The sequence below is a fragment of the Halyomorpha halys genome, unplaced genomic scaffold, assembly GCF_000696795.3.
Source record: "Halyomorpha halys isolate HHAL.00 unplaced genomic scaffold, Hhal_1.1 Scaffold52.1, whole genome shotgun sequence".
Classification (NCBI taxonomy): domain Eukaryota; kingdom Metazoa; phylum Arthropoda; class Insecta; order Hemiptera; family Pentatomidae; genus Halyomorpha; species Halyomorpha halys.
The window spans coordinates 1,801,095-1,814,002 of record NW_027104988.1 but is presented as its reverse complement, the minus strand read 5'-3'; the positions used below and the strand labels follow the sequence as shown (position 1 = coordinate 1,814,002).

Here is a 12,908-nt window from a genome sequence, read left to right as displayed (position 1 = left end):
TGTACTTGGATTTTTATTGCTTAGAAATAAATTAATGGTTAACGTTGTTTTAGTTGTTTTTCCATGGATCTAAAATGGATTCCCTACATAAGCATCTAGACCCTTCACATTTACCAGCCAACTATGGAGGTAAACTTCCTGCATTCGATTACTCAAGTGCTGATTGGTTCCCGGTACTGAAGAGTATTGACAGTAATGTTAGTGGTACGTATTATAATTATTTCATTTAAACAAACTAGAAATAAAGTTTTCATTGAAATGTCTACTTAAAAACATAGTATTTTAACCCATTTGATCCTAATTTTTTAAAATTATTATTTGTAATTGATATTCGTTATAGCTAAAGCAAAGAGTTATAAATTAAAATTGCTAAAGAGTAATAAATTACTCTAAGTAAAATCTTTTTCACATTTTTTATGCTTTTCTCTAGCATATTTTTCGCAAATGCCACATTGTTTATGGTTGAAGCTTAAGATAATACAATGGCCCTATCCTAAAGTCTTATATCATTTGTAATCTTTTTTTAGATGTTTTTATGAAACCTAGGTATAGCTAAAATGTTTGGTTTTTCGTAAGGCATAAAATAAGTGAACATAACTAATGATAAAATAAGCAATAAATTCAAAAGAAAAGAATTATAGCTGGGCCATAGTCCATTTTGTAAGCTTCTCAATTTTAAAACAACTGTTATGCATTGTTTGCAGTCATATTAAAAAAAAAAAGTATATCAATTTTGAAATCTCATAAAACTGGTTCACTCCATCCATAGATTTAGTGAATATTACAATTACAAATGGCTGTACTACAAAATTTTCTTTTTTCCTGAAATAAACCATCTCATAGCTTGTTTTATGAGTAGGATTCATTAATAAATTATGAATTATTGTAAGTCACACTGTTATCATTTTGGTAGCTAACTATTGATGTCAATTAAATACTTACCATAATGTTTCTTTTCCAATGTATAACCATTAACTGATAAATATTCAACTCTGTTCTTTTTATACATGTTAACACCATAGTGCTTATTATCTTTTAGTTCCTCCAACAATTTTCTTAGAGTTCACAGGTAGGTGGTTGATATTAATATCAGGGTTGTCTTTAATATCACTATTTTTGTTCAAGATGAGTGGATAACATGGCATTTCGATATAAAATGCATTACTGAATATCTCAACAGTCAATTCAATAAAAGAAATAGTTATTTGAACGGTATAGGTTCTAAAAATAAAAGAAAAATTAAGCCTAGAACACTACATACCCTGCTACACTCCCACTGCCCCAACAATCCCTATTGTTCAATACAATTCCTTATAAATCAAACAAAATACTACTATTTAATAAACTTCTATTATATATGACAAAAATCACTTCCAATAATAAGTGATGTACTAGATAATTATTATATTATTAAAAAAATAAATAAATTTTATGAATTTAACATGTTGAAAATTCTAATGTTTAAACTAGAACTGTAAAACATACGAAGAAGATTGTGGTAAAACATTGATTGTAATCAATTATCAGGAGTGCAAAAATTAATACAATCCCACATTTAAGCCAAAAAAATCAATTCCATTAAGATATAGAGGCAATTTAATCATCGCCACATTTTTGGGGCAGTAGGATCAAATGGGCTAAATCATAAAAGTAGAAAACAATTTGTACAAATTATTAATGTAATGTTTAAACCAATCTAAAAACTGGCTATGGATAGATAAACATAAAGGAATGCATGTAAATACTAATATAAAATAATTATATATAATTGATCCGAATCCAATTAGTCTCGTATGTATAGAACTGCAGAATAATTTGAACACATTAAAATTCTACAAAAAGTAACATGTAAAAAGTCAAAGGATTCAATACCTTATACAACAAACTTTATTATTAATTACAAAGCTCCTCCACACAATATATTTATTTTATTAATCATAATTGATTTTTATTTTTCAGAATGGAACTCTTGGGGAAACAAGAAGTAAATCATCTTAAAAAAAAAAAAAAGACAGAAACAATATATGTAAATAAAAAATGGATTCATTTTTCTACGAATGAGTGTGAACTAAATAAAAGAATAAATGTTAAATTTATTAATAAAACTATGAAATGATAACATTTATTTATAAATAAATTTATATACCTTTTAGTATGCATGTAAGAAAAATGTAACACATGCTAACAAAAAATCTTTTTTTATTTATAATTAGTTTATATTTATGTACATTGATAGCTTTGGTTCTGTTGTGCAGTTTTATTCAGGGATGGTACCTGATTTGTCTATTTCTCCTCTCTAAGACATTTATTTTAAAGGGGGAATCTTCACTACTCTGAACCAAACCTTATTCATTCATGCTTCTCAATTTTGTCAAAAAGAGAGTTTTAAAAAATAAAAGGTTCTAAAAATTAGGAGTGGTGACATTGCTAAGAAGTCACTTTTCTCATCACATGAGACTCTTTATCATGTAAATATACTACAAGGGGTTTAGACAACTTTTTTTTTTTCGAATCAATTATCACACTTTCTCTACTAAGGTTGAAAAGTATCCATACATTTATTTAAAGATTTTATTATTTATTTAAAAATCAGGACTTTATGAAGAGACGTTTTTAAAAAATATCTTAACAAATTAATATAAAAATTTCCATTAGGAAATATGAGTGGAGAACATCGTCGGCATTGTATAAAAGCACGAATCCAAGAATTTTTCGAAGAATATATTTTGTACTTTACTTGATCTGGAAGATTATTATTGCATGAAAACCTTCAAAATGTTTGTATTTTTGATAACTAGGTACATTTCTTATTGTATCGTACATAGTTAAATTGATTAACATGAACCACTATCTAGTAAAAAATATGAACATACCATATAAAAAAATATCAAAATAGTTGAATTCTTCTTTTTTAACGAACACTGATGAAATTATAATAAATTAATAAACAGTCATAGTGTCCATTTTTTTGTTTTATAGTGACTTTTCCAAGTGGTATACCACTAGGACAATATACATATCTTAATATATATTGAAATAAATTGTACAAATAAATAATAATATTAAGAAATAGGTAAAAGCAAGGTAAAAAATTTGAAAAGCTAACTAACAAATAATGAATGAAAACCAACATTTACTTTAAAATAATGCAATTGCTTCCATTTGATGAGGGTAATCTGAGTTAAGTCTCCAAAGCAAAAGGGTAGAGAGAAACCGCTTTTTAGACAACTAAGAGTTCATACATTTAACAAAAAGAAAGTAAGGAACCGTTTAAAATGTAGGAAATATTCCGTTCCAAATTCCAGTCAATCGCTTTACAGCTGTTGCTAAAATATGGAATAAAAATTTTTATTGGCTAAATTTTATGATTCATTTAACGAAAAGACTTAGTTGAATTAAATAAATAAAAAAAAAATGAAAAATCACCCTGAATGACGGCGTTAGTATTTTTAAAACTGACCCCATCAAATGGGATGCAAAGAGTTAAAGTATAACTGTATGTCCGCGTGATTGAAGTAAAAATTACATAAACAATTTCAAGGTTAATAATATACCATCACCACATCACTTGAACTTGTTTTTAATATTCATTTTAAACAATTACTTGAATGGCACTACCACGCGGGTATGCTTGAACCTACTTCCCTCTCTGAAGAACGCGATATTTTGCTAAGTACGCAACTTTTGTCACTTTTTAACTTGCCCTAGCTCCATGTGCGACTAACAAGTACATTAAAGAACTACAGGTAAAATTTATAGTAAATTTTATCTGCTTTAACTTTGTAAATAGTAATTATTTCGATAAAATAAATAGTTTCAGAGTTAGGGACAAAAAACTGCAAAAACCTGCAGAAAAACATTTCTGATAGATTTCTCAGAACGCGCTTTGAAATTTTGGTTGAGAAATTCAAGTTCTATGCTGGCACTTAAAAAGATAGAGAACCGCAGAAAATTCAATTGCTTGTACTTTCCCATTTGCAACTGGACCAACTTTGACGGAATCAACTTTGAAAATGCAGCCAGGGCAAGTCAGTCAAGGTGATTTCATTTTTAGGAGTAGAAAATATACAACCAATCAACATTTCAGGAGAAAGTCTTTTTGTTAAAGAAACCGTCAAGTTTATTTACGCAATTACAAAGTTATTACACAAATACGGATCTAAATAGTTGTAGGTACTTCTTCAACACACCAAGCCATAAATTTACTCATTAAGATAAGAAAAGTAACTAGAGAATGTGCAGATGCCCAGGTTTAATAGTGCGTAGTTATATTCCCTAAATGCTCTATGATACACTGTTTACCTTATTCTAAATTAATACTGACTCCCTGAATATCATATGGTATTGAGATTTTCATGTACCCCACTTTGAGCATTTATATGGTTGGAAATCATATTTTATTTGTATATTTTGATTTGATTACGTTCAAATATACATAAAGAAATTAGAAATTAGAAATTTCTCACAATACGCTTAGAAAAGGGATTAGACGCACAAATGGCGTAGTAGCTGTAATTTTATTTCATGTATAAATAGATACAAATATGTGAAGACTCAAAATGCTAACAAATCCGACTTCAACAGAAGTTTTGGCAGTCACAAAACCTCGCAATGTTAGGACTTTTTTTCCTGGCTTTTGGCCTATAACCCAATAGTGAAAAATTATTGTTTATGTATTTAAAAATCATTGAGCTTTAAGGTGAATGGGCACTGGACGGGATTATGATCTAAATCGACAATGCAAGAACAAAGATTTTCACCATGTTTGTCATGAAATTCAAAGTAGTGACTTTAAAATAGTTTTAAATTAAAAATATTTGGAATAAAGCTTATATAGCTCCAAAAAAGGTATTCAAAAGTAAGTGATATCTTCAAACGCACAGCAGCACAAGTTACAATATATTTTCAGTTGAGATATGAACTGGTAAATTGACAAATAAAAGCTTTTTGCGCGTTAAGAACAAAGAAATTTCATAAAGTTAAATTAAACATTATAGGGGTAAACATTAACCCTTAAAAAATCAAAATTTACTATTATTAAGATTTATTTTTGAAGGTATGTACTGCCTAAGCAGTAATACACATTAACAAAAACAATACGCCAACAGAGGAGATCTGTAATTTTGATTGAATACAGCTTAGATTTAGCTAAAGTGATTCACAAGTGAATGCTCATTCACATAATTTTTTTCGATGATTGATCATTATTTTATTACCCGTAATTAAAAAACTACGATATCATTGCAACGTACATTAAGGATCCTGTCTGATAGATTTTCCAACACTTTTCAGACACGTCTTCAAAGCAAGGTGGACTTTTTTCCCAATTTATTGAAAAAAAAAATGGCCGAAATGAATAACATTATTAGGGTAGATTACTTGTTTAGGAAATCGGCAACCACGATGGCTGTAAGTGGTACATACAAATTATGGGAACTACCGCTTCAAAAGTCAGCTAGATTGTATGGACATTTTTATGATAAATAAATAATTTTTATACAATATTTTTCAATTGGAAATTTAATCTTTTTATTCCATGTAAGTTTTCATAGTGAAAAAATTGTTTTTACAACTTCCCCACTACACATATAAGTTCAACGATATTTCCGGATTATTCCACCATCTTCAGGTTGATCCATCTACATTAACTAGTTGTTTTGTAATGTATACTACTTTTATATTTCATTTCTACAATAACACAATACGAAACAACTGATTGATGACGAAGTATTCATTATAAATCAATAGGATTACTACTATCAAGATGGATCGTGGATTAAGAGCCTCAAAACGCCGAAGAAGGAATGTATGGTATTGAGGAAGTTGTAGGAAGGATTATTTCGAAATTATTAGAAATAGTTGAATGTGGATGATGTACTAGATGATGGTTGGGGGTGCGGTCAAAATGAAACACAAATAAGTTGGTGTAGCTTATCCTTTATCTATCCTTTATCCTTATCCTTTATCCTTATCCTTTATCTATCCTTTATCTATCCTTCATCAGGGCTAAGAACAGAACAAGATAAGAACCAATAAGTATAGAAAATAAAAAATAAAATAAAAATAAACAGAATGAAATAAAGTGGATAATTTTAGAGAATGGAATTAATAAAATGAAGTGATGAGAGAAGTGGAAAATAAAATGTATACATAGGTAATTGAAAAAGTAGGTAAAATAACATAATTAAGGAAATAAAATGAAAATGAAGATATATAATGCAATGAAGTATGAATATATTAGTTATTAATAATTTAAAAATAGAAATATGGAAAGAAAAAGAAAATATAAAGATATGTAACCATAATAATTGATAAAGAGGCAAAATATAAGTAAAGGTTAACAAAAGAGATGAATAGAAGAAAAAAAAATTATTTTTAAAACAACAATAATAATATATGGTGAACATAATTAAAGGTAAGGAAAATTGAGAAAAGAAGGGGTGGTAAAATAAAGATAGGAAAAAAAGAGAATACATTTTTAAATAAAGACTTACATGGAACATAAATAATTGAGGACCATGAAGGGGATATTGATACTAACACGTCACTGATCCGAAAGAATAATGACTCCACTGCACAATCTTTTTAAATTGACTTGATTATGTTAATAGGATAAAAAATAGATTTATTAGATGTTTGTAAATCGACATAATTAATCATACGAAATTCCACCCTAAGCGAATTTTCAAGTACAATTATTTCGACTTACAATCATCTGGTAAATGCATTTTTGAGTCTGTCAATCCAACAAAGTCAATTTTATTAAGTTTACAGTTGCGTCAATATTGTTCCTGACCAGCGATATGTAGAATAATTCAGAACTTAAAGGATAGATTGATAAAGGAGGCTAATACCTTACAAAGAACTTGAACTGATTGGTATATCTCTTGATAGACTACAGATTGTTAATAAAACCTTTGACTATTTTTATAGTTTCATTAAAATAAAATAAATGTGGCAAATAAATGATGTTTTGAAGCCATATGCCAAATATGCAGATAAGAGATTTATTGGTTATACCCCAGTTAATATCATTTTATTATTGTTCATCCAAAATATGTGGATATAGTTTGGTTTCCTGAATTGAAGAAATTTCCAATTCCTGAAGAAATTGATAAAGCTCAGATTCGACATAAAGTGAATTCCAGTTTTACTGTGACTAATCGTTCAATTTTCTTTAAAAAAAATCAATCTATTTCCAAAAACCTTTTTCGAGATAGACAGTTGATAATTGATCTCCTATTTAATAATGGAAGGCGTAGCAAGAAATATGAAAATTCTTTGAATTTGCTCTCCACCTATTCAGGTGAGTTTCATCATGAGCAAGTGAAGATTTTGTCAACCTATAGTGTTATCTTGAATAAAATACTAAATCGACTGATATAAGTCGCATACCCAATCTTAAAATAAGAAATATAAACTGAGCTAAGAATGATTGTACACTTGAATAATGCCAGTTCTTAAGGAATATATATTGCACTATTTTCAAATCTATTGTGTTATTTTTCATTATGATCCATCAATGTTTGCTGTCAATTGAAATTGCATAGATGGGGGTTAAACTCTTCTGTATATGAACACTAAAAATACTGGTTATTGTTCATGTCAAATTCAATAATTAATTTTGAACTATTTGGTAAATAGTCTTATTATTTAATTCGATTACATTTATTTCTATTTTTATTATTTTCTTTAGAAGTTTATTTAATTTTTAGAAGAAGCAGCAGTATTTATATTTTGTATAATAATATGTAGGAATTGCGGCCAGTGGGGAATATTTGGTTGACATCACCAAGCAACGGGTTGCCAATGTAAGGCTTTAAATCAGCTCTCTATTCGCCACTAGTCATTCGTATGCTACCAGACCTGTCTGCGTTTGTTATTTGGTGTTTAAATATTTCATTTTGTTAATATACTACACACTTACATTCATATTAACTAAACCGTCTTAAATTTTATATTTATCATTATTAATTTTTTTAATTAAACTTATATTTATATTTGCTCTAGATTTTATTGTTAAATTAACTATGTTATATCCAGGTTATAATCCTTTCCCATTAGTATAGTAATAAGTAGTAATATTTTTTTATTCCCATTTTTATATTTTAATTTTTTTTCTATAATAAACTACCTCTCTCAATTGTTCCAACGTTTTATGTCCTAATAATACGTCATATTTTTTCAGAAACACAAAATGTATACAATTTTATTCTTTTATCTTCACTAAAGATTTTTTTCAATATTAAAATAGAAATATTCACCACCCTTCTCTTCTCCTGTTTTAACAATAAATCCTTCTTTACGTTTAATTATATTATATATATTAAAGGTACTACGGATGGGTTTATATAATTTTTTAATGAAACTTTTGTATCAATTAAATATTTTATATTCTATGAAGTGTGGAAGGGATTTATTTTTTATATTTAACACTTTGAATTCGGTTGTCCCCTCTGAGGAGACAACGTAAGTTTAGCACATCCGTAGTATGAATATTTATTGAAGATAAAATAACGACAACGCAAAATTAGTAACGAATCAAAATATCTGTGCATGTGACTAACCGTTCCTGGAATTCAGAATAAAAATCAGAGACAAGAATAAACCCAGCTAATTAAAAGGTTAAAAATTCTTTAACGAAGCAGAATGAAATACAATGCATGGGTGGACATGTTTTTTCATTAAAATAATCCGCTTATTTAACAAAGGTACAATGTGCATGCGCTGATCCAGTGTGTTCGAGATCTTCATACTGACATAATCATTCTCATATTAGTCAACGAGAACACCTTTGAACTTGATCCGTGAGCATGATATAATTATCTAATAATTTATGTTATTTTCAACCTTTTTGTGTCTCTTACTGCCTTTTAAAGGTGGAGAAAAAATATATATATATATGTGCCTTTTTCAATTTTAGTAAAAATCTAATTTCATAAATATTCTTCTGAAATTGTAATTTATTTAATGGGTTACAAAATAATACCACATTATATCTTAATATTCATAAAAAAATAATCTTTTTTAGTAATTGTAATATAAAAAATAGAATAAAAACAAATCATGAAACACAAGAGATAAAAACGTAATTAATACAGCATAATAATATTCCATTGGCATGATTGGGCTAGTTTTTCAGTGAAATATTTCATTTTGTTTGTGGTTAATGGCAATATTGTCCGATGAGTATTTTATTTAACTAAGGTTGGACACTTGGATACCATAATTGAATTAGTTAAGAAGTGGGACAACCAAATTTTGACCACTTTTGAAAGTTGTTCATAAAAGCTGCGTCTACAACTTCTTAACAACAGTCCTGCTGTTATATTAATAAATTTACCCTCTGATCTGTCGGAGTAGCATACATTCAGTATATTAGTTTTTCATGTAGTTATTAATTTTGAAAACTTGTTTATTTCGTTTCATTATGCAGTCTAATTTGATTTTATCTTGAAAACCACTTTTATTTTAATTTCTAAATATTTATTTTTATTATAGTTTTTATGTGTTTATTGTTAACTTCACCCAAATAAATGTTCATATTCGAGCCAGTTTATTTTTCTCTCATCTTCTTTTAATTAAAACTTATTGAAACAGCCTCAGAGAGAGGGAATGTTAAGATTTATTGTTTAAATAAAATAAATTGTATCCAATTTAAATCACAAAACACTATTTATTTCCAAACATTCCACTCCATATTCCACCAATCTCAAGGACAATCTTAGATACAAATTTACACTCACTTATCTGACAAATATCGTTGTAATAACAAAGTATAGTAGTGTTGAATTAATTTTAATTAAAAGTTTTAATATTGATGTGAATATTAACAAAATAGGGTAACTTTAACTGCAAAATTGTAAATTAATAAAAAAAAAAAGAATTTGGTCCTTTTAAAGAAATATTCAGTGTTTTTAGATTTAAATTGGATACAATTTATTTTATTTGAGCAATAATAACCTGTCTTAAGGAAGTGAAAAGATAATATGTAAAGTTAAGATTTATTTTTCTGTGCTTTCGAAAAAAAAATATTGAATGACCCAGTTGGAATTTGAATCCACAATGTTTGAACCAAACATTCCTAGGACCCTTATCCCAACACGTTCAGACATCACATTGTAATGTAATAAGTACTAAAGTTAATTGGTGTTCCAATAGGAGGGGTATACCGAAACCTAGGTAAGAGGATAGACAAGAGGCTGATATAGATTTGGGTTTAGACGGGGATCACTATGCTTATTATTATTCAATATAATTGAATTCTTCGAAATAAAGAAATGGAATTTTTAGTTTATTTTAAATTAATATAGAATTTTTTATACTAGGTGTCTTCAAATAAAAAAATAATTAAAATTGAATCACTACGAGTCTGAAATTACATCTCTTTTTTTAATATATTATAGCAATAAATTTAAGCATTAAACAATTATAGAATTATAGAGTACTCACGGATCAGTCTCGAGGTCGTTATCGTTTTCGAACATTGGGATGGTCATGTTAACGTTGAAAAGCGAACTAGAACAAAGCCTGGAGTAAACAATACAGAACATATTGGTTAAATTCGCGCATGGAAACTGATATCTTGATTGATTAATTGGATCATAATATTAACAAGTGACGGAAATTAACATTTTAAATGTAGTAACTTTATCTACATAATAATATAATAAATATTTGTAATAACATATTAAGATTTTATATTTTTGAAATTCTTATATGTTTTACATTTCTTTCCTTGATTCCATACTGAAGTATGGAAGCATCCTTAATCCCGTTTCTGTAATCAAATAAACGTTTTATAGAGTTAAGATTCTCAGACTGAGGTTGTGTATGAAGTTGTTTGTTTTGGGTTATTTCTTATTGAAACCAGAATATCTCCCAAACCAAGATTATAGGCACTTGATTCTAAATGTTTTATTAAAATATCAAAATAGACCGAAATGATCTTTTATGATTTTTACAATAAATAAATACCTAGTTCCCACCTGTTTAAGGACTTGTACATTTCCTACATTCTATCTGAAAATTTCGATTACATTTTGGTGTTTTAAATATTTTCTAGCCTTTGGCCATACTAGAATCCTTCCATCTAAAGAAAAACATTAACATTGGTTTATAATCTTTTCACTTTCTTGAGACTGTTACTATTATTTGAATAAAATAATATGTATCCATTAGCATACCTTAAATATAAATTAAAACCTCAATCCAAATATTTAAAAACTTTCTGCAGGCTGTTCTGTCCAGGTCATTAATATTAATCAAATCACGCTATGAAACAATAAAATAAAAGTGAACCATAATAATTTATTAATAAGTTTGCCTTACCTGAAGCGATTTGAGAGTTAGGGCAAAATTAATTCATAAAAAATATGGGCAAATTTTATATTAATATTTACAATTAACTTTGATATGAATTTTAGTAATACAAGAACTAATAATATAGACAATGATTTTTAAATAAATCAATTATAAGCCTGACCTCAGTGTAGAGACACTTTCTAAAAAGTTAATTAGAGTGTTTTTCCAGATACTTTTTAGGTTTAATGAGATTTATTCCCGCGTTCTAGAATGATTTTGAATTTGTTCAATGTTTATAATTTTATCTTCGTGAACTATTGTTACTTACTCATTTAAACTGTCTTGTGAGTGTATTGCCATTTTCTCATGTGAGTGTATCATGTGTCGTTGTCATTTTCATTTTGAGGAGGATATTGCAATAATAATTCATTCAAAACTTCGCTAGGATTATACAGAATGTACTTGTGATTGTGTGTCAGCTGCGATATTAGTTTTATATATCGAGAACACCTTTGAACTTGATCCGTGAGCATGATATAATTATCTAATAATTTATGTTATTTTAAGAACAAAGAAATTTCATAAAGTTAAATTAAACATTATAGGGGTAAACATTAACCCTTAAAAAATCAAAATTTACTATTATTAAGATTTATTTTTGAAGGTATGTACTGCCTAAGCAGTAATACACATTAACAAAAACAATACGCCAACAGAGGAGATCTGTAATTTTGATTGAATACAGCTTAGATTTAGCTAAAGTGATTCACAAGTGAATGCTCATTCACATAATTTTTTTCGATGATTGATCATTATTTTATTACCCGTAATTAAAAAACTACGATATCATTGCAACGTACATTAAGGATCCTGTCTGATAGATTTTCCAACACTTTTCACTTTTCAGACACGTCTTCAAAGCAAGGTGGACTTTTTTCCCAATTTATTGAAAAAAAAAATGGCCGAAATGAATAACATTATTAGGGTAGATTACTTGTTTAGGAAATCGGCAACCACGATGGCTGTAAGTGGTACATACAAATTATGGGAACTACCGCTTCAAAAGTCAGCTAGATTGTATGGACATTTTTATGATAAATAAATAATTTTTATACAATATTTTTCAATTGGAAATTTAATCTTTTTATTCCATGTAAGTTTTCATAGTGAAAAAATTGTTTTTACAACTTCCCCACTACACATATAAGTTCAACGATATTTCCGGATTATTCCACCATCTTCAGGTTGATCCATCTACATTAACTAGTTGTTTTGTAATGTATACTACTTTTATATTTCATTTCTACAATAACACAATACGAAACAACTGATTGATGACGAAGTATTCATTATAAATCAATAGGATTACTACTATCAAGATGGATCGTGGATTAAGAGCCTCAAAACGCCGAAGAAGGAATGTATGGTATTGAGGAAGTTGTAGGAAGGATTATTTCGAAATTATTAGAAATAGTTGAATGTGGATGATATACTAGATGATGGTTGGGGGTGCGGTCAAAATGAAACACAAATAAGTTGGTGTAGCTTATCCTTTATCTATCCTTTATCCTTATCCTTTATCCTTATCCTTTATCTATCCTTTA

The 12,908-nt window shown here is 28.0% G+C and overlaps 2 protein-coding genes across 2 annotated transcripts in view; both read left to right on the top strand.

The window, feature by feature from the left end:
- The window catches only part of LOC106691549 (clavesin-1), a gene marked incomplete in the record, with an annotated part of 22,825 nt that extends 20,706 nt beyond the window's left edge, over nt 1-2,119 (top strand). The window contains 2 exon segments of the mRNA XM_067047223.1: nt 54-204; nt 1,960-2,119. Of these exon segments, the coding sequence (XP_066903324.1) occupies nt 54-204; nt 1,960-1,988 (180 nt within the window).
- Nucleotides 2,120-8,731: 6,612 nt separating this feature from the next.
- LOC106691554 (clavesin-1) overlaps nt 8,732-12,908 on the top strand; it is a 32,250-nt gene continuing 28,073 nt past the window's right edge. The window contains exon 1 of the mRNA XM_014437371.3: nt 8,732-8,807. The gene's annotated coding sequence lies outside the window, so the exon portion shown is untranslated. The remainder of the gene's footprint in view (nt 8,808-12,908) is intronic.